The sequence below is a fragment of the Hemitrygon akajei genome, chromosome 2 (assembly GCF_048418815.1).
Source record: "Hemitrygon akajei chromosome 2, sHemAka1.3, whole genome shotgun sequence".
Taxonomy (NCBI): domain Eukaryota; kingdom Metazoa; phylum Chordata; class Chondrichthyes; order Myliobatiformes; family Dasyatidae; genus Hemitrygon; species Hemitrygon akajei.
Window position 1 is genome coordinate 68,789,761 of NC_133125.1, and position 23,649 is coordinate 68,813,409.

The 23,649-nt window shown below is 43.6% G+C and overlaps 1 protein-coding gene across 2 annotated transcripts in view; it reads right to left on the minus strand.

The window, feature by feature from the left end:
- cxxc4 (CXXC finger 4) overlaps nt 1-23,649 on the minus strand; it is a 271,798-nt gene that overhangs the window by 9,612 nt on the left and 238,537 nt on the right. Inside the window, exon 2 of one of the 2 annotated variants that reach the window (XM_073064018.1) lies at nt 9,262-9,360. The exons of the other annotated variant lie outside the window; for it this stretch is intronic. Within the exon in view, the coding sequence (XP_072920119.1) occupies nt 9,352-9,360 (9 nt within the window). The 3' untranslated portion in view covers nt 9,262-9,351. Of the gene's footprint in view, nt 1-9,261; nt 9,361-23,649 lie in introns of those variants that run through there. 2 annotated transcript variants of the gene reach the window in all.

Below are 23,649 nucleotides of genomic sequence, written 5' to 3' on the forward strand. Positions count from 1 at the left end.
CCCATATCAAGAACGGCTTTTGCGTAAACTCCCTCTATCCATAGACACACTCTGGCATGGGGTCCTACCAGCCCATCCGGAATAGAGGGGTGGGCACCCGGTGGTCCCCTGGCTGATCTCTGGGAACGTGTTCCTCCAGAAGCTCCAGTCCATTCCCTCACTGAGCCTCTCCTAAGTTTCCCGACACCTCTCCCTTCTTAATCGCAGGGGGGCTTGCCCTCCGTGGGACGCCTTATTTCTCACAATCCCACCTAAAGTGTCCCTCCTCTCCACAACTATAGCACACCCTTGGCCGCCCACAGTCCCACCTGAAATGCCCCTCTTTCCCACAGTTAAAGCACACGCTGCCCACCGCCCCTCCTCTCCCAGGACGGCTCCTGCTCCCAACCCACTGCACTGGCCGCCCCTGGGAGTGGGTACCTCCCCTGTCCTTCCCCTCCGGAGGGGGGTCCCTACTCCCCTGGGGGTTGTCAGTCCTCCACCCAGCCACCACTTCCTGTATCGCTGAGGATCGCTCCCAGAGGCCCGAGCCCCTTTTCCCAAACTTAACCCCCGCACTAACGCGTCTCCCGAAACTCGAAAATCCACTCCGCTCACTACACAGGCATACTGCACTGGTACATCTTCCAACTCGCACCAGTTAACGATCTTATCTCTGTCCATCTCCGCTCTGCTGCCCGCACGATTCCACAGCCCCTGACAATCCAATCCCGGATGAGCCCCCACAAATGTAACACTTACCCAACAGGCTGGTATATGTCTAGGGGAAAAGGAGATCCAGCCACACACCATCCCCACCTCCCGTACATGCAGGTGCTGTGGGAATCAAGTTTATGCTGCGCACACACACACAGTTTCAAACACACACCAGATACCGTTATGAAATACACTTCTAAAGATTTTACTAAAACTAAAAGAGTACTATGCAGTACAATATATATGAAAGAAAAGAAAAAGTAAAAGGCGCTAACTTATCAAAGTTCAGTCAGTTTAGTGCACATCGTTGGAGCTCAACCATCGAATCATTCGACCCCTTGTCACTTTCCTCCGACCTCCACGTCCTTGCACCTGGGACCACCCGGATGGTCGACCGAGCAGTGCAGCGCACGTCCACCTTCCTCGGTGTCTTCTTCCCGACTCCCCTGAAAAAACCGCGAAAACCCCCAAGCTCCCAGCCTCACCAGACAAAATAACATTCCCCATTGGTCAACAAATGAATACAATCCCCATATCAGCAAGTCTAAAGCTAAACAACTGCGAGAGAAACACTTATCAGACAAAGAAGCATTCCTACTCTTAACAAACCAAAGTCATTTTGAGTAACATACACAGGACATTGTACAGGAGTCTGAGGAGATGTGGTATGTCACCAAAGACTCTTGTAAATTTCTACAGATATACCATGGAGAGCACTCTGAGTGAGTGCATCACCATCTGGTATGGGGAGGCCACTGCACAGGTTTAGAACAAGTTGCAGAAGGGTGTCAACTTAGCCAGCTTCACCGTGAGCGCTAGCCTCCCCAGCATCAAGAACATCTTCAAAAGGCGATGCCTCAAAAAGGTGGCATCTATCATTAAGGACCCTCTTCACCCAGGACATGCCCTCGGCTGATTGCAACTATCAGGGAGGAGGTACAGGAGCCTGAAGACACACATTCAGTGTTTTAGGAACAGATTCTTCCCCTCTGTCATTAGATTTCTGAATGGGCAATGAACCAACCCACAAACACCACCTTGCTATTTTTTCTCTCTTTTTGCTCTATTTATTTCATTTTATTTTATATATTTATTGTAATTTTTATTTTATGTGTTCCACTGTATCTGCTCTCATTTTTCACACAATGATAAATTCATTTCATCATGATTACCCATTGTTACTGTTTCTCTGACATTAAATCACAAAGGCTCAATTTTGCAGACAGCACTATCCTGTGACTGTGCAGTCATATCTCTTTGCACTCACCTCATAGGGCCATTCAGTTTATTTATGTCAATCCTACCCAAGAGTCGATTTCAAGTATATCCAATTTCTCAGCCCTTTTTCTATCAGCCGGCAGGTTTTACTCCTTCTAGTGTTCAGCCAGACAGTGAGAATGGTGAGCAGTTCTGACTTTCAGGAAATCAGTTTCAGATTGTGACCACTCAATGAATAAAATCATTCTTTATCAACTCCTCACAACTCTTTCTCCTGATTTCCTTCAATGTATGCTCACTTACCGGCCTCTCTGCTGAAGCTCAGACGTCCCTTTCTGGACTCCTCATCATTTCACACAACTTTAGCCTGAATTTTTATTTTATCCATTATTTTTCTTAGTGCAATAGGTCTGAACAAACATTTGAAAATATACTACCATACTGCATACAAACATAACTAATACTTTTAGGAGATCTGTCATATATTAGAACTGGTACACCCTTTGCCTAGGCTCCGTGTCTCTCTGGGCTGCTGACCAGCATCAGTACAATCACAACTATGCAGAGAGCCACCGGGGTCCTCAAGGTGAGAGGCCAGTGCCTGCAGTGAACATCTGCTCTTCAGCACTTTCCAACAGGGACTGTAGCCTTCAGTGATACCTGCTCCATCTTGTTGTCATTCAAAGCCCCAGCCTTTATCTCAAATTCCCAAGCAAGAGCAGGCCGAATAGTAGAAATAGGGACAGAAGAGAAACAAGTCAGCAGGTGGAAGACAGTGACAGGAATGGCAGATTAGTAAGTGTAACAGTATAATGCTGTTACAGTGCCAGAGATTGCCGATCAGGGTTCAATTCCTACCACTCCCTGAAAGGGAGTTCTCATGATCGCATGGGTTCCAGTTTCTATCCAGATTCCAGAGGCATACGGGTTAGGTTAGCGTTGGCACTGGAAGCGTGGCCACACCTGCATGCCAACCCAGCACAAGCCTTGCTGATGTGATTTGATGCAAATAACACATTTCTCTGCATGTTTCAATGTACATTTGACAATTAAAACTAATCTTTAAAAGGTTAAAAGATTAATAACCTGAGCAATCTAACAGTGACACAATAACCCAACAACGTCACACATTGAGACTTCATTGGTATGGTTTAACCATGGTACCAGTGCCTGCCTGGCTTTGAGTATTTCAATTACTATCATGGACATCACCTCCACAAGGCGAAGGAGTTGTGCACAAAGGTGGTGTGCAGTCTAACATCGAGTGATCATCTTGGTCACTTTTCATTTGATTGCAAGACATTGTTAATGTGGAATGCTACAAGTCTAACTCATTAGTTTATTAGCGGACAGTGGGGGAGCTGTGTGGCCTCAGTTGTAGTGAGGACTAGGCCTCGAGCTGCCGTCACCTGTTTACAGCCACACGTTGAGGTGTTGGAGTTGCTACATTCCACTGCATGTGGTGTTGCGCAGTGTCCAAGCTGTAGTCAGTGCTGCCCCAAACCCCGCCTCCCAGTGTTTGCTCGGCCAAAAACAAGCTGTATTGTGTGTGACTGCAGGCTACTGCAGCATTCTTGAACTACAGTGTGGGTGTTTGATAATCAATGATCTGAAGGACCTGTTTCTGTGTGTGGATTTCTGCATGAGTATTCCTAGGCCTCTGTCCTGCAAAGCTTTTAACCCATGTATTTAAAGGTAAGAGAATTCCTGGACTACTGTGGACTACTACTTCTAGAACACTGTGGAACACCACTAGTCGCTGGCAGTTAACCAGAAAAAGGCTCCCTGTATTCCCACTCTTTGCCTCCTGCTAATTAGCCTATGCTCTATCCATGCTAGTATCTTTCTTGTAGTAACATGGGTTTTTAACTTGTTAAGCAGTCTCATGTGTGGCACCTTGTCAAAGGCCTTCTGAAAATCCAATTACTCAACATCAACAGATTCTCCTTTGTCTATCCTGCTTGTTATTTCTTCAAATAATTTGTTGTCAGGCAAGATTTTCCCTCAAGGAAATCATGCTGATTTTGGCCTACCACATCCTTAACAATCAACTCCAATGTTTTCCCAACCACTGAGTTCAGACTAACTGGCCTATAATTTCCTTTCTATTGCCTCTCTCCCTTCTTGAAGAGTGGAGTGACATTTGCAATTTTCTAGTTTTCCGGACTCAATCCAGATTCTTGAAAGATCATTACCAATGTCTCCACAATCTCTTCAGCCACCTCTTTCAGAACCATGGGGTGTAGACCATCTGGTCCAGGTGACTTATCTACCTTCAGACTTTTCAGTTTCCCATGCACATTCTCCCTAGTCATGGCAACTTCACTAAGTTCCGCTCTCTGACATTCTCAAACTTCCAGCATACTGCTAGTGCCTTCCAAAGTGAAGACTAATGCAAAATACATAATCAGTGTGCCCACCATTTCCTTGTCCCTCGTTACTACCTCTCCAGCATCATCTTCCAGCAGTCCGCTATCTACTTTTGTCTCTCTCTTACTCTTCATATAGCTGAAGAAACTTCTGGTATCCTCTTTAATATTATTAGCTAGCTTACCTTCGTATTCCATCTTTTCCCTCTTTATCACTTTTTATGTTGACCTATTGGTTTTTAAAAGCTTCAAAATCCTCTTAACTATCCACCAATTTTTGCCCCATTAGATGCCCTCTCTATGGCTTTTATGTTGGCTTTGACTTCTCTTGTCAGCCAATGAATTCTATCATATTATGATCACTGGCCCACAAGGGTTCCTTTACTTTAGCTCTCTAATCAATTCCAGTTCATTATACAACACCCAATCCAGAATAGCTGATCCCCTAGTAGGCTCAACCACAAGCTGCTCTAAAAAGCCATCTTTTAGGCATTCTACAAATTCCCCCCCTGGGATCCAGCACCAACCTGAAATCCCCCATGAATTTTGGAACAATGCCCTTCTGACATGCATTTTCTATCTCCCATTGTAATTTGTTGCCCACATCTTTGCTACTGTTCAGAGGAAAATGGTCAGAGGGTATGGGGATAGGCAAACTGAATTCATGGATGAATTCCTGGACAGTTGGAGAATAGTTATTTCTTGTGCACTGAAATAAATATACAAAGATTTATGGAAAAGTATATAATTAACATAACTTTCATCCATGCAAATATTGTTACTGGAGTTTTGATTTGCAGAGATTTTGCTCATTGGCATTTTCTGCTCTGTATAAACTGAACCCTGGACAGGAATTCCAGATGTGAACTAGCCAATGCCAGATGTGCAGTATATACCCCACTTATAGCAGACTATAGCTGGTCATTTCAACCAATACAGCCTCAGATCAATCAAGCCAGCAAGGCTGTTATACAGCCATTCACAAACTTAGCAAAACACGGAATATGTGCAATTTACCTTTACTCGTGGCAACATCCCTTACTGATCAAGTTCAAAGTCACTTCTATGCAATTTACATCAAAAATCTTATTCTGAGAAAAGTTTATAATTTTTTCATTGATATGTGACCCTGCAATGAATACAACTACAGATATACATGTCCATGAGCAAAGGGCAGTAAGTGGTGTAATTTGAGTTATACATATGTGTCCTTTAGAGGAGTACAGAATGGACAGTCTCAGTATAGTCCTATAAATAGCATCAGTACTGTTCTTAGTCCCCATACAGCTCAGCAATGATGAAATTAGAGGTATGGCATGATAATCAGGAATGATAGTGTGATTCCTGGTATCTGTAGAGCAATGATATTATCAGGAGTCACTGAGGGTCACTGATTGAGGTGTGAGTTACATATTGGTCTATGGAATTTTTTTTGCCACAGAACATATCACCTTACTAACTGGAAAATCTGGATAATTTTTTGAAACAGAGAAGATCTATAGCGATTGCTGATCTTCATCTTAGGCTGCTTTAGCAAAGATTTCACAGACACAACTGGGAAAAAAAACATGTTTTCTGTGCTGTAAACTTCCATGGAATCTTACTACAATATAAGGAATACCGACACAAATGTACGAGGACTTGATAATAGCCAATAGGGCAGTCAGGAGTGTTCCATAAGGAATGCAAACACTGTAAACATTATTAAACACAATATTGTTAGGAGCTTTGCTATCGTCCTCTTGGGAATATTACCACTGAAACACCAATTACTTTTTTCTATAGGCACTGTGCACATTTAACAATAGGGAGTATTGCTCCTGTTCCCTAAAGATGACAAGGAAGCTGAGAGGTTAAACAGATTGATGAAATAACAGAGACTTCTCCATTGCTCTGGTATTTAAGTTACACTTCTGCTGAACTTCCCAACAATGTCAGGTTCAGTCATTATTATAGATGCACAGTAAAATCAGAAACATCTGAGAACTAATAGGTCACAATTTGATGCTGCCGAACATCTGGCTGCATATGATGAAGTTAAATTTTCCTTATATGATGATGGTTTTTAAAATGTGTGCATGACAATTTATTGAAAATTAGAGCTGATAACAGTGCGGAATATGATTGACTATGGTGGCCCATTTGAACAAATCAGGTTAAGAGTTTCTAAAATAAAGTGCATAGACTGAAAAGGAACAGTCGGCCCTCCTTATCCGCGAGTTCCGCATCCGCGAATTCAACCAACCGTGAATTGAGAAAACCTGGAAGTGCTCTTCCAGCATTTGTTGTTCGAGCATGTACAGTCTTTTTTTTCTTGTCATTATTCCCTAAACATTGCAGTATAACAACCATTTTACATAGCATTTACATTGTATTAGGCATTATATGTACCGTAGATTCCGGATTTTAAGCCGCTACTTTTTTCCCACATTTTGAACAGCTTTGAACTCTGCGGCCTTTAATACGGAGCAGCTAATGCATTATTTTTTTCATGCCGCCAAAAACATTTTGCCTCGTAACAGTAGACCAATAAAATTGATGAGTGGTTCACAGAGGTCCAATGAAATTGTACGATAAATCAAGCGCACTTTCACAATTAAATTATTGTAAATCAGTCATTTGTACTCACCCTCATCAACATGGAAAACACTCGAAGAAAAGCATTGTGCTGCCTTTATGGCAGTTATTTAGTTTATAATATTTTCGCTTAGTAATTCATTTTCTAGTTAAAGTTAGAAGAGTTTTAACTATATTTGTTTTCTGTACTACATCGCGGGATGCTATGATGTCACACCCGGTTTCGCCGCGTCTTGTGGGAAAAATACCGGTTTGCGATAAACGGGACGGCGGGGGACGAGCGGCGGAGCGAAAACGCTGCTTTTAAGTTAAAGGCGATCAATAACTTTTCCTGGTAGGCTGCAGTATATATATTTTTTACCAGTCGTTAGGAGATATTGGAATGTTGTTCAGTAAAAAAGTATACGCAACGTATATTTAAAAGTAGCCGCGTTACAGGCACGGTTCGAAAAAAAGCATTTGCAATATGTATTTGTTTATGTTACCATATGGATTTAATTAAAAGTTAAAAAATCCTCACGTGTAATATCCTTCTGTGTAAATATCTCATATTACAACGTGGGACACCTGCGGCCGAAAATCCGGTGCGGCCTGTACAAGTAAAAAATTGATTTTCTTTCTAAAATTAGAGCCAGCGGCTTTTAATCAGGTGCGCTCTGTAGTCCGGAATCTACGGGTAATCTAGAAATGATATAAAATATACGGGAGGATGTGCGTGGGTTATCATGGATCGGGATCGAAAAAATTTGGAAGTTCTCTTACTAAGTTAGTTGGAACAGATACATCCGGTATTATTCAGCGTCAGTTAGTCAAACGTTTGTCATAGTATATAGTATATATTTTACCTTTCTATGCATATAAAACACTTAAGAATGTATGTTTCAGCGCCGGGCTCGGGAATAGAAGTTCCCCAGAGCTAGCCAGTGACAGATTGCTTTTGATTTCGCTCTCCACCGTGCCAGGTTGACGTGGAGGATCAAAAACTCAAAACCCTAAAACCCAATAATTAAAGCACCGCGTTGCTTAGTAATAATTGTAGCTTTCATCGAGGCAGGGCCTTTCTCACTTTATCCTTTAACCCTTCCAATCGTTGACCGATGTAGCCTAATGCTTTTACAATGACTGATGACGTTTCACCTTTTTTCCACTCGCTTTATTATTTCCACTTTATTTTCAACCCTGATCGTGATTATTTTCGTGGACAGAAACACTGCGGATTCAGAGCTCCGCCGCCGGGTCCTAATGTCCACCGCATTGATGCAGGTTAAATAAGGTCTGGGGTTCCGCTGGGTCCTAAGGTCCACCACATTGATGCAGGTTAAATAAGGTCTGGGGTTCCGCTGGGTCCTAAGGTCCACCACATTGATGCAGGTTGAATAAGGTCTGGGGTTCCGCTGGGTCCTAAGGTCCACCACATTGATGCAGGTTAAATAAGGTCTGGGGTTCCGCTGGGTCCTAAGGTCCACCACATTGATGCAGGTTGAATAAGGGACTTGAGCAGCCGCGTTTTTTGGTATCTGCGAGGGGTCCCGGAACCAATCCCTCGCGGATAAGGAGGGCCAACTTTATATGAGAGTAAATAAATTCAAGACTAAAACAGCATGAGAAAGATAAAAGGGAAGACACCATTCATTATCACCTTTCACAACTTTACAACATCCCAAAGCTTCTTATATCCAAAGACTCAGAGAGATTGTGACAGTCCTTTTCCCCCAGAATAAGGTCATCTAAAACTAGAGGATATAGGTTAAGGGAAAAATCTAAAGGGAGTCAGGGGTGGTTGGTATATGAAACAAGGAAATGATAGATATGGGCAAATATAACACCTACAACAAATTCAGAAGGATATGAGCCAAATGCAGGCAAATGGGACTGGCTCAGACAGACACCTTTGTCAGCATGGATGAGTTGGGTCAAGGACCCATTCCATACCATCTAAGTCTTTGATTCTAAGCCAGACCAATCATTCAATACCATCTACACTGATCAATGCTGGCTCATCCTATTCTGTGACAGTTCCCCATCACACAATTCCCACCTTTTGTCATAAATAGATCCAACAATCTGGCCTCTCTCGCCATCAGAGGCAGAGAATCACACAAGTTCACTACCCTCAGAAGAAATTTCTACTGGAGGCTATAGCTTTAAGGTGAGAAGTCAAAAGTTTAAATGGATGTGTGAGGCAAGTTTCTGTTTATTACACAGGGTGCCTCGAATGCAATGCCAGAGTGGCAGTGAAGGCAGATACCAAAGTTGGCATTCAGGAGTCTTTTATTTAGGCACAAGACTATGCAGGGAATGGTGGGATACAAATCATATGCAGACAGAAGGAATTAGCTTAACTTGACATCATGCTCAGCAGACATCATGGGCTAAAGCCTTGTTCCTGTGTGGTACGTACCTTAGTTTTAAATTATCAGCTCTTTATTTTGTAGCTGGCTCCCCAGTTCACGATTCTCCCATTAGCGGCACGATCCCAACATTCATCCTGTCAAGACCCCTGAGGATCATACATGTTTCAATAAGGTCACTCCTCATTCTTCTGGACTCTCTTGATAAAACAACCTTTTCTCATTGCTGATGAGTTTCCTTTGGACAGCTTCAAACTCTCCTATACCACTTTTTCAGGGAAGGGTGCCAAAACTGCCCAGTATTCCAGCCCTGGCCTCATCAACACTGTGTATAACTGTAACAAAACCTCCCCCTTGTTAAACTCAACCCCTTTGCAATAAAGGCCAACACAATCTTTACTTGTTTAACTACCTGATAGATTTGTGATTCATGCATTCATTTGCTGTCTCTCTCCATTGATAATCTGCCTTTTGATTCCACTTTCTGAGGTGCATGGTCACATTAAACTCCACTTTCCAATTTTTTGCTCACTCACATATTGTGTTGCATTGTCACAATGTCCTCATAACATACAGTACCAATATTTATGTACCATCAGCAAACCTGGAAATCTCATTTGGAAAGCTGAGCATAAATACATGGATTCTACAGATTCTTTGTCTTCTTCCATTCACCACTCTGGCTCCTCTCTTACCTCTTCTTTTCTGCTCACCTGCCTATCACCTGGTGCCCTCCTCCTTCCCTTTCTCCCATGGTCCATTCTCCTCTCCTATCAAATTTCTTCTTCTTCAGCCCCTTCCACCTATCTCCTCCAACTTCTCACTACATTCCCCCTCCCCCACCCACCTACCCCCTCATCGAGCACCCATCACTCTCTAGCTTATACTCCTTCCCCTCCCCCACCTTCCTATTCTGGCTTCTGACTGACCCCTTCCGAACAAGGGTGTTAGCCTGAAACGTCAACTATTTATTCATTTCCATAGATGCTGTCTGACCTTCCGAGTTCCTCCAGTATTTCTATGTGTTGAACTGAAAGCTGAGAACTGATCTTTGGGAGTACTCCACTTGTTACAGCCCTTCATCCTGAGAAAGATTCATGATCCCACTACTGACTAGGTTTAATTATATTCACTTTCCTAGGTGATTAGTATTTCCTCCTTCATTATCGACTCGCGCATCAAATCGCTGCAAGGGGCGGAGAGGGAAGAGGTAAAAGAAGCTCGGAGAGAAGCTGTTTTTTATTAAACTGTTCAGGGCAAAGAGGCTAGACTGCACAGGTGCATGACGTAGCGTGCCAAAGGTTTAAAAGAAAAACCGCCATATACAGCGGCCATTGTTGGAGTGGACTGAGGCAGAGTGGGTCGGCTTTGGCTCAATCAGGCTTCGGCAAGAACAGGCAGCGGCGAGGTTGAACGGGGCACAACTGTGCAAGCACATGGAAGTCGGCCTCTGAGATCAGAGGGAGAATTTAAATAGCGAGCAGAGACTGAGTACGAGCTTCACTCCAGGTGAGGTAAGGCTGGGTAAGCTCCTTTAATTAATCTAGTTAGTTTAGGAGTAGGTAATGGAGGCAGCAGTTAGGGCAGTCGAGTGCTCCGTTTGCAGTATGTGGGAAGTCAGGGTGAGCAGAGCTGTCCCTGATGACTACACCTGCAAAAGGTGCATCCAGCTGCAGCTCCTGACAAACCATGTTAGGGAACTGGAGCTGGAGCTGGATGAACTTCGGATCATTCAGGAGGCAGAGGCAGAAATAGACAGGAGTTTCAAGGAGACAGTCACCTCTAGGAGTCAGGAGACAGGTAGTTGGGTGACTGTCAGGAGAGGGAAGGGGAATAGACAGGAAGAGCAGAGCACCCCTGTGGCCATTCCCATCAACAATAAGTATACCGTTTTGGATACTGTTGGTGGGGACGACCTACCAGGGACAAGTTGCAGTGGTTGCATCACTGGCACTGAGACTGGACCCTCAGCTCAGAAGGGAAATGAGGAGAGCAGTAGTGATAGGGGATTCGATAATTAGGGGGACAGATAGGAGGTTCTGTGGAAAAGATCAAGAATCCCGGATGGTCTGTTGCCTCTCTGGTGCCAGGGTCCACGATATCACGGATTGAGTTCTCAATATTCTCAAGAGGGAGGGTGAGCAGCTGGATGTCGTGGTCCATGTAGGGACCAAAGACGTGGGAAGGAAGAGTGAGGAGGTCCTGAAAGGTGAGTTTAGGGAGCTAGGTGCCAAGTTAAAGGACAGGACTTCCAGGATAGCAATCTCAGGATTGCTACCAGTGCCACGTACAGGTGGGTTTAGAAATGGTAAGATAGTGCAGATCAACATGTGGCTGAAGACATGGTGCAGGAGGGAGGTCTTCAGATTTATAGATAATTGGGCAGTTTTCCAGGAAAGGTGGGACCTGTTCCGGCAGGACGGTTTACATCTGAACAGGAGGGGGACAAATATTCTTGCAAGTAGGTTTGCTAGAGAGGCTCCAAAGGATTTCATCTAGGGGGGAGGGGAACCAGAGTGTAGGAACAGATGTATGGATGAAGGAAGAAAAAGAAGACAGTAAAGTTCTTTGTACTGTTAGAGATAAACAGAGAGGAAGAGGCGGAGAATTTCTTAAATGCATTTATTTTGATGCCAGGAGCATTGTAAGAAAGGTGGATGAGCTTAGAGCATGGATTGATACCTGGAAATATGATGTTATAGCTATTCGTGAAACATGGTTACAGGAGGGGTGTGATTGGCAACTAAATATTCCTGGATTTCGTTGCTTCAGGTGTGATAGAATCGGAGGGACAAGAGGGGGACGTGTTGCTTTGCTTGTCAGAGGAAATATTACAGTGGTGCTCTGGCAGGATAGATTAGATTAGATCTGATTGAAACATATAAGATTATTAAGGGATTGGACACACTGGAGGCAGGAAGCATGTTCCCACTGATGGGTGAGTCCAGAACTAGAGGCCACAGTTTAAGAATAAGGGGTAGGCCATTTAGAACAGAGATGCGGAAAAACTTTTTCACCCAGAGAGTGGTGGATATGTGGAATGCTCTGCCCCAGAAGGCAGTGGAGACCAAGTCTCTGGATGCATTCAAGAGAGAGTTAGATAGAGCTCTTATAGATAGCGGGGTCAAGGGATATGGGGAGAGGGCAGGAACGGGGTACTGATTGTGTATGATCAGCCATGATCACAGTGAATGGCGCTGCTGGCTAGAAGGGTCGAATGGCCTACTCCTGCACCTACTGTCTATTGTCTATTAGACAGCTCATCTAGGGAGACTATTTGGGTGGAATTGAGGAATGGGAAAGGTGTAGTAACACTTACAGGGGTGTATTATAGACCACTTAATGGGGAGTGAGAATTGGAGGAGCAAATTTGCAAGGAGATAGCAGATATTTGCAGTAAGCACAGGGTTCTGATTGTGGGAGATTTTAATTTTCCACACATAGACTGGGAAGCCCATACTGTAAAAGGGCTGGATGGTTTGGAGTTTGTAAAATGTATGCAGAATAGTTTTTTCAGCAATACATAGAGGTACCGACTAGAGAAGGGGCAGTGTTGGATCTTCTGTTAGGGAATCAAATAGGTCAGGTGACAGAGTTATATGTTGGGGAGCACTTTGGGTCCAGTGATCACAATGCCATTATTTTCAATATAATTATGGAGGATAGGACTGGACCCAGGGTTGAGATTTTTGATTGGAGAAAGGCTAACTTTCAGGCGATGCGAAAGGATTTAGAAGGAGTGGATTGGGACAATTTGTTTTATGGGAAGGATGTAATAGAGAAATGGCAGTAATTTAAAGGCGAAATTTTGAGGGTACACAATCTTTATGTTCCTGTTAGGTTGAAAGGAATGGTTAAAAGTTTGAGAGAGCTATGGTTTTCAAGGGATATTGGAAACTTTGTCAGGAAAAAGAGAGATATCTACAATAAATATAGGCAGCATGGAGTAAATGAGGTGCTCAAGGAATATAAAGAATGTAAGAAGAATCTTAAGAAAGAAATTAGAAAAGCTAAAAGAAGATACGAGGTTGCTTTGGCAAGTAAGGTGAAAATAAATCTAAAGGGTTTCTATAGTTATATTAATAGCAAAAGGGAAACAAGTAGGGAAGTTATGGAAACTATGATGATTAAACAGGAGGAAGTACTGGCGCATTTAAGAAATATAAAAGTGTATAAATCTACAGGTCCTGACAGGATATTCCCTAGGACCTTGAGGGAAGTTAGTGTAGAAATAGCAGGGGCTCTGACAGAAATATTTCAAATGTCATTAGAAACGGGGATGGTGCCGGAGGATTGGCGTATTGCTCATGTGGTTCCATTGTTTAAAAAGGGTTCTAAGAGTAAACCTAGCAATTATAGGCCTGTCAGTTTGACGTCAGTGGTGGGTAAATTAATGGAAAGTATTCTTAGAGGAGGTATATATAATTATCTGGATAGACAGGGTCTGATTAGGAACAGTCAACATGGATTTGTGCGTGGAAGGTCATGTTTGACAAATCTTATTGAATTTTTTGAAGAGGTTACGAGGAAAATTGATGAGGGTAAAGCAGTGGATGTTGTCTATATGAACTTCAGTAAGACCTTTGACAAGGTTCTGCACGGAAGGTTAGTTAGGAAGGTTCAATCATTAGGTATTAATATTGAATTAGTAAAATGGATTCAACAGTGGCTGGATGGGAGATGCCAGAGTGTAGAGGTGAATAACTGCTTATCAGGTTGGAGGCCAGTGACTAGTAGTGTGCCTCAGGGATCTGTACTGGGCCCAATGTTGTTTGTCATATACATTAATGATCTGGATGATGGCGTGGTAAATTGGATTAGTAAGTATGCAGATGATACTAAGGTAGGTGGCGTTGTGGATAATGAAGTAAGTTTTCAAATCTTGCAGAGAGATTTAGGCTAATTAGAAGAGTAGCTGAACAATGGCAGATGGAGTTTAATGCTGATAAGTGTGAGGTGCTACATTTTGGTAGGAATAATCCAAATGGGACATACATGGTAAATGGTAGGGCATTGAAGAATGCAGTAGAACAGAGTGATCTAGGAATAATGGTGCATAGTTCCCTGAAGGTGGAATCTCATGTGGATAGGGTGGTGAAGAAAGCTTTTGGTATGCTGGCCTTTATAAATCAGAGCATTGAGTATAGGAGTTGGGATGTAATGTTAAAATTGAACAAGGCATTGGTAAGGCCGAATTTGGAGTATTGTGTACAGTTCTGGTCACCGAATTATAGGAAAGATGTCAACAAAATAGAGGGAGTACAGAGAAGATTTACTCGAATGTTACCTGGGTTTCAGCACCTAAGTTACAGGGAAAGGTTGAACAAGTTAGATCTTTATTCTTTGGAGCATAGAGGGTTGAGTGGGGACTTAATAAAGGTATTTAAAATTATGAGGGGGATAGATAGAGTTGACATGGATAAGTTTTTTCCATTGAGACTAGGGGAGATTCAAACAAGAGGACATGAGTTGAGAGTTAGGGGGCAAAAGTTTAAGGGTAACACGAGGGGGAATTTCTTTACTCAGAGAGTGGTAGCTGTGTGGAACGAGCTTCCAGTAGAAGTGATAAAGGCAGGTTCAGTATTGTCATTTAAAGTAAAATTGGATATGTATATGGACAGGAAAGGAATGGATGCTTATAGGTTGAGTGCAGGCCAGTGGGACTAGGTGAGAGTAAGCATTCGGCACGGACTAGAAGGGCCGAGATGGCCTGTTTCCATGCTGTAATTGTTATATATATATCATGCCAGCAATAGATAGTAAACTAATTGCCTTCTGTCTTTATTTACAACAGTCACACTGCTGCTTCAACACTCTCCCCAGATATAGTAATTTCTGAAAATTTTCACCTAATACATCAAACCCTTCTGCAACCGGTTCCTTTAACTGTCTTGTATGTGCCGTAATGTCCTGGCAATTTGTCTATCTTGAGCCCTGGGAGTTTCATGAAAACATAACCCTCCTCAATGGGGATTTCTTTTTCAATGCTACCACAGGAACATAAGACATATGTGCAGAATCAGCCCATCGTGTCTTCTCTGCCATGCAGTTATGGCTGATTTATTTTCCCTCTCAACCCCATCCTCCTGACTTTTCTAAATAGTATGACACCCTTATTAATTAAGTACCCACCAACCTCCACTTTAATGACTTGGCCTTCACAGCCATCTGTGGCAATGAATTCCACACTCTACTAAAAAGTTCCTCCTCGTTGCTGTTCTAAAGTGAAGTCCTTCCATCCTAAGGCTGTGCTTTCTGGCCCTAGACATTCCCACTATTAAAAGTATCTTCTGTACGTCAACTCTATCTAGGGCTTTCAATATTCAGTAGATTTCAATGAGATACACCCTCATTCTTCTAATCTCCAGTGCATACTGGCCAGAGCCATTAAATGCTCCTCATACATTCATTCCCAGGATTATTCTCATAAACCTCCTTTAAACCAATCCCAATTTTCCCACTCAGTATCCTGCACCACCACTCATTCACTTTTTTCCTGATTTATATAAACATCCTGTTCTGAAGTCCTCTTCCTACTCAGGGAATAACCTAGAGATTATCACTTTCCAATTTTTCCCCAAGCTGAGGATGTTCTACGAGTCTGTGGTGGCCAGTGCTATCATGTTTGCTGTTGTGTGCTGGGGCAGCAGGCTGAGGGTAGCAGACACCAACAGAATCAACAAACTCATTCGTAAGGCCAGTGATGTTGTGGGGGTGGAACTAGACTCTCTGACGGTGGTGTCTGAAAAGAGGATGGTGTCCAAGTTGCATGCCATCTTGGACAATGTCTCCCATCCACTCCATAATGTACTGGTTTGGCACAGGAGTACATTCAGCCAGAGACTCATTCCACCGAGATGCAACACTGAGCGTCATAGGAAGTCATTCCTGTCTGTGGCCATCAAACTTTACAACTCCTCCCTCGGAGTGTCAGACACCCTGAGCCAATAGGCTGGTCCTGAACTTATTTTCACTTGGCCAAATTCACATATTATTATTTAATTATTTATGGTTTTATATTGCTATATTTCTACACTATTCTTGGTTGGTGTGACTGTAACGAAACCCAATTTCCCTCGGGATCAATAAAGTATGTCTGTCTGTCTGACTCAGCAAAACTCCATCCTTGTCCTATCTGTGTAATTTGGGCCTACCTGGACCACAACTTGTTCTTTCCTTTCTTACTCCCAACTTTTTCTCCAGCCTAGAAGAGATATCCTTAACCTTTGCAGGCAATACAGCCTGTTGGGATTGTCCATTTTTGTTGCAGGGAATTGTGTCTGTTCCCCTATGTTATCTAGGAAAATATTTGTGTCTCTTTCCTCCACTGTTTGATTACTTCCCTGTGCCATGTGTTGTGTATTCAATACTTCAATAATATTTGAGTAATCTTGTACAGATATTGGTTGATTAAGCATTCCTGTTTGTTTAAATAATTAATTTCAGGTTATATTAAAAATACATTAATTGCATGCATCGTCATGCCGCCATGTGATACAAGCACACTTTGCTAAAAGTAAAGATGAAGTTACACCTGTATTTCAGACACTGAATTGTCCTTTGTTTTGAAGTTACAAAATGTAACACCATGTTGCTAAGGACTGTTTGCATATCCTCCCTGCAGTTCCATCCTATTAATTTTATATCTTCAATACTACACCAATAATTAAAACTTGAAGGAATGAGATGGCACACTTGCAAGAAACACACACAAAATGCTGGTGGAACACAGCAGGCCAGGCAGCATCTATAGGGAGAAGCACTGTCGACGTTTGGGGCCGAGACCCTTCGTCAGGACTAACCGAAAGGAAAGATAGTAAGAGATTTGAAAGTATCAAAGGAGGGGGAGGGGGAAATGAGAAATGATAGGAGAAGACAGGAGGGGGTGGGGTGAAGCTAAGAGCTGGAAAGGTGATTGGCAAAGGGGATACAGAGCTGGAGAGGGGAAAGGATCATGGGACAGGAGTCCTAGGGAGAAAGAAAGGGGGAGGGGAGCACCAGAGGGAGATGGAGAACAGGCAGAGTGATGGGCAGAAAGAGAACAAAAAGGGGAGGGGGGAAAAATAAATAAATCAGGGATGGGGTAAGAAGGGGAAGGAGGGACATTAACGCATTAGATAAGTCAATGTTCATTCCATCAGGTTGGAGGCTACCCAGCCGGTATATAAGGTGTTGTTCCTCCAACCTGAGTGTGGCTTCATCTTGACAGTAGAGGAGGCCATGGATTGACATATCGGAATGGGAATGGGACGTGGAATTAAAATGTGTGGCCACTGGGAGATGCTGCTTTCCCATTCTGATATGTCTATCCATGCATTGATATGCTTGGCCCAGGATAGATCGTCAGGGACGCTGACACCCAGGATCCTGAAACTGCTACCCTTTTCACTCTTGACTCCTTGATAAGGACTAGAATGTGTTCTCTCCACTTCCCCTTCCTGAAGTACACCAATCAATCCTTAGTTTTATTAATGTTGAGTGCAAGGTTGTTGTAACAGCACTCAGTTAGACACTTTCTCACCCCTGTATGCCTCCTTGTCACCATCTGAGATTCTGCCAACAACAGTTGTGTCATCAAGTGAATTTATTGATGCCATTTGCGCTGTGTCTAGCCACACAGTCAAGGATGTAAAAAGAGTAGAGTAGTGGGTTAAGCACGCATCCTTGAGGTGCACCTGTATTGACAGTCAGCAAGGAGGAAATGTTATTTCTGATCCACAGACGGTGGTCTCTTGATGAGAAAGACAAGGATTAGCTGCAGAGGGAGATGCAGAAGCCCAGGTCTTGAAGCTGATTGATTAGTACTGAGGGGATGTTAAGAGTTGAACACTGAGCTGTAATCAGTAAACAGCAGCCTGGTGTCTTGCTGTTGTCCAGATGGTCCAAGGCTGAATGGAGAGCTAGTGAGATTAGATCCACTGTAGAGATACTGTGCTGGTAGGCAAATGCAGCAGGTCCAGGTCCTTGCTTAGGTAGGAGTTAATTCTAACCATGATCAACCTCACTAAAGGTCTTCATCAGTAAAATTGCTTTGGGATTAGGCAAAAAACACTATAAAAATGTTCATTCTTTCATTTGCATGTACTTGATTGGCAAAGAGCCAACATTTTGACACTGAGAAAAGAGCAGATTCTGCAGTGCTTTCCCTCATCAGGACGTGCTCACCGATATACAAGGAATTTCTCCTAATCTCTTCACATCTTCTCTGAAAATTAATGATCCTTGTTACTGACACCCCAAGAGAGCAAATTGTCTTTGCATATTAAAGTCCTTTACGGTTTTACAAAGCTCTAGTAAATGACCTCATTGTTCTTTAGGTTAGTATTTCATCCTCCCCTGAACTGTTGAACCAAATGCAGTTCAATCTCTGTGCATCTATTTTCCTGTATAACTAACTCAGCCCTGAAGCTACATTGTAACTTAACTAAGCAAATTTTGTACAAATGTATTATTCTTCCTTTTTGTATATATTCCATGCCCTTGTTTACAACCCAAAGTGTTAGTTACCGTCTTTAAAGCTTCATCTACGCACACTTGCCTTTAAAGGAATAATATATGCAAAGGCCTGCTCTCCCTATTAGTTCACATTCTTCTATTTTCTCTACTGATTATTAATCTACATTTCTGATTTCCTTCTCTTATAAAAGGGATATTTAAATTATACAACCCTCCAAAAGCTCATTCAATTAACCCATCTGAAAGCTTTCCTGAAAGCGGAAAATGCTCATACAGTTGATGTTTCAGTTGTACTTCCGGTGAGATCCAGTTTGCAGAATAATCAAAGTACAAAATCCCAAAAACATCCAGGATTTAAAATAAGGCCTGTTCAATTTACACCAGAGCCAATCAGAAATGTTAACGGAAAATTATTCATCAGCATAAATATCAAAAGAGTATGAAACATCGCTGTATTTCAGTAAAACAATGTTGGCTAAATAGAGCTCACTATGATCAGAGAAGTCAGGGTACACCAATGACAGGTTGGTGCCGTATGGTTACAGAATGAGCTCCCTGTAATCAGAGTAGTCAGTGTACACCAATGACAGGTTGGTGCCGTATGGTTACAGAATGAGTTCACTGTGATCAGAGTAGTCAGTGCACACCAATGACAGGTTGGTGCCGTATGGTTACAGAATGAGCTCACTGTGATCAGAGTAGTCAGTGTACACCAATGACAGGTTGGTGCCGTATGGTTACAGAATGAGCTCACTGTGATCAGAGTAGTCAGTGCACACCAATGACAGGTTGGTGCCGTATGGTTACAGAATGAGCTCACTGTGATCAGAGTAGTCAGTGTACACCAATGACAGGTTGGTGCCGTATGGTTACAGAATGAGATCACTATGATCAGAGTAGTCAGTGTACACCAATGACAGGTTGGTGCCGTACGGTTACAGAATGAGCTCACTCTGATCAGAGTAGTCAGTTTACACCAATGACAGGTTGGTGCCGTACGGTTACAGAATGAGCTCACTCTGATCAGAGTAGTCAGTGTACACCAATTACAGGTTGGTGCCGTACGGTCGCAGAATGAGCTCACTGTGATCAGAGTAGTCAGTGTACACCAATGACAGGTTGGTGACGTATGGTTACAGAATGAGCTCACTGTGATCAGAGTAGTCAGTGTACACCAATGACAGGTTGGTGCCGTATGGTTACAGAATGAGCTCACTGTGATCAGAGTAGTCAGTGTACACCAATGACAGGTTGGTGCCGTACGGTTACAGAATGAGCTCACTCTGATCAGAGTAGTCAGTTTACACCAATGACAGGTTGGTGCCGTACGGTTACAGAATGAGCTCACTCTGATCAGAGTAGTCAGTGTACACCAGTGACAGGTTGGTGCCGTACGGTTACAGAATGAGCTCACTGTGATCAGAGTAGTCAGTGTACACCAATGACAGGTTGGTGCAGTACGGTCACAGAATCAGCTCACTGTGATCAGAGTAGTCAGTGTACACCAATGACAGGTTGGTGTCGTACGGATACAGAATGAGCTCACTGTGATCAGAGTAGTCAGTGTACACCAATGACAGGTTGGTGCCGTATGGTTACAGAATGAGCTCACTGTGATCAGAGTAGTCAGTGTACACCAATGACAGGTTGGTGCCATATGGTTACAGAATGAGCTCACTGTGATCAGAGTAGTCAGTGTACACCAATGACAGGTTGGTGCCATATGGTTACAGAATGAGCTCACTGTGATCAGAGTAGTCAGTGTACACCAATGACAGGTTGGTGCCGTATGGTTACAGAATGAGCTCACTCTGATCACAGTAGTCAGTGTACACCAATGACAGGTTGGTGCTGTATGGTTACAGAATGAGCTCACTGTGATCAGAGTAGTCAGTGTACACCAATGACAGGCTGGTGCCGTATGGTTACAGAATGAGCTCACTGTGATCAGAGTAGTCAGTGTACACCAATGACAGGTTGGTGAGGTATGGTTACAGAATGAGCTCACTGTGATCAGAGTAGTCAGTGTACACCAATGACAGGTTGGTGCCGTATGGTTACAGAATGAGCTCACTGTGATCAGTGTAGTCTGTGTACACCAATGACAGGTTGGTGCCGTATGGTTACAGAATGAGCTCACTGTGATCAGTGTAGTCAGTGTACACCAATGACAGGTTGGTGCCGTATGGTTACAGAATGAGCTCACTGTGATCAGTGTAGTCAGAGTACACCAATGACAGGTTGGTGTCGTATGGTTACAGAATGAGCTCACTGTGATCAGAGTAGTCAGTGTACACCAATGACAGGTTGGTGCCGTATGGTTACAGAATGAGCTCACTGTGATCAGTGTAGTCAGTGTACACCAATGACAGGTTGGTGTCGTATGTTTACAGAATGAGCTCACGGTGATCACAGTAGTCAGTGTACACCAATGACAGGCTGGTGCCGTATGGTTACAGAATGAGCTCACTGTGATCAGAGTAGTCAGTGTACACCAATGACAGGTTGGTGTCGTACTGTTACAGAATGAGCTCACTGCGATCACAGTAGTCAGTGTACACCAATGACAGGTTGGTGCCGTATGGTTACAGAATGAGCTCACTGTATTCAGAGTAGTCAGTGCACACCAATGACAGGTTGGTGCCGTATGGTTACAGAACAAGCTCACTGTGATCAGAGTAGTCTGTGTACACCAATGACAGGTTGGTGCCGTATGATTACAGAACAAGCTCACTGTGATCAGAGTAGTCAGTGTACACCAATGACAGGTTGGTGCCGTTTGGTTACAGAATGAGCTCACTGTGATCAGAGTAGTCAGTGTACACCAATGACAGGCTGGTGCCTTATGGTTACAGAACGAGCTCACTGTGATCAGAGTAGTCAGTGTACACCAATGACAGGTTGGTGCCGTATGGTTACAGAATCAGCTCACTGTGATCAGAGTAGTCAGTGTACACCAATGACAGGTTGGTGCGGTATGGTTACAGAATGAGCTCACTGTGTTCACAGTAGTCTGTGTACACCAATGACAGGTTGGTGCCGTATGGTTACAGAATGAGCGCACTCTGATCAGAGTAGTCAGTGTACACCAATGACAGGCTGGTGCCGTATGGTTACAGAATGAGCTCACTGTGCTCAGAGTAGTCAGTGTACACCAATGACAGGCTGGTGCCTTATGGTTACAGAATCAGCTCACTGTGATAAGAGTAGTCAGTGTACACCAATGACAGGCTGGTGCCGTAGGGTTACAGAATGAGCTCACTGTGATCAGAGTAGTCAGTGTACACCAATGACAGGTTGGTGCCGTACGGTTACAGAATGAGCTCACTGTGATCAGAGTAGTCAGTGTACACCAATGACAGGTTGTTGCCGTATGGTTACAGAATGAGCTCACTGTGCTCAGAGTAGTCAGTGTACACCAATGACAGGTTGGTGCCGTATGGTTACAGAATGAGCTCACTGTGATCAGAGTAGTCAGTGTACACCAATGACAGGTTGGTGCCGTATGGTTACAGAAAGAGCTCACTGTGATCAGAGTAGTCAGTGTACACCAATGACAGGTTTGTGCCGTATGGATACAGAATGAGCTCACTCTGATCAGAGTAGTCAGTGTACACCAATGACAGGTTGGTGCAGTATGGTTACAGAATGAGATCACTATGATCAGAGAAGTCAGTGTACACCAATGACAGGCTGGTGCCGTATGGTTACAGAATGAGCTCACTCTGATCAGAGTAGTCAGTGTACACCAATGACAGGTTGGTGCCGTACTGTCACAGAATGAGGTCACTGTGATCAGAGTAGTCAGTGTACACCAATGACAGGTTGGTGCCATACGGTCACAGAATGAGGTCACTGTGATCACAGTAGTCAGTGTACACCAATGACAGGTTGGTGCAGTACGGTTACAGAATGAGCTCACTGTGATCAGAGTAGTCAGTGTACACCAATGACAGGCTGGTGCCGTATGGTTACAGAATGAGCTCATTGTGATCAGAGAAGTCAGCGTACACCAATGACAGGTTGGTGCCGTATGGTTACAGAATAAGCTCACTGTGATCAGAGTAGTCAGTGTACAACAATGACAGGTTGGTGCAGTATGGTTACAGAATGAGCTCACTGTGATCAGAGTAGTCAGTGTACACCAATGACAGGCCGGTGCCGTATGGGTACAGAATGAGCTCACTCTGATCAGAGTAGTCAGTGTACACAAATGACAGGTGGGTGCCGTATGGTTACAGAATGAGCTCACTCTGATCCGAGTATTCAGTGTACACCAATGACAGGCTGGTGCCGTAGGGTTACAGAATGTGCTCACTGTGATCAGAGTAGTCAGTGTACACCAATGACAGGCCGGTGCCGTATGGGTACAGAATGAGATCACTATGATCAGAGTAGTCAGTGTACACCAATGACAGGTTGGTGCCGTACGGTTACAGAATGAGCTCACTCTGATCAGAGTAGTCAGTTTACACCAATGACAGGTTGGTGCCGTACGGTTACAGAATGAGCTCACTCTGATCAGAGTAGTCAGTGTACACCAATGACAGGTTGGGGCCGTATGGTTACAGAATGAGCTCACTCTGATCAGAGTAGTCAGTGTACACCAATTACAGGTTGGTGCCGTACGGTCGCAGAATGAGCTCACTTTGATCAGAGTAGTCAGTGTACACCAATGACAGGTTGGTGCCGTATGGTTACAGAATAAGCTCACTGTGATCAGAGTAGTCAGTGTACAACAATGACAGGTTGGTGCAGTATGGTTACAGAATGAGCTCACTGTGATCAGAGTAGTCAGTGTACACCAATGACAGGCCGGTGCCGTATGGGTACAGAATGAGCTCACTCTGATCAGAGTAGTCAGTGTACACCAATGACAGGTGGGTGCCGTATGGTTACAGAATGAGCTCACTCTGATCCGAGTATTCAGTGTACACCAATGACAGGCTGGTGCCGTAGGGTTACAGAATGTGCTCACTGTG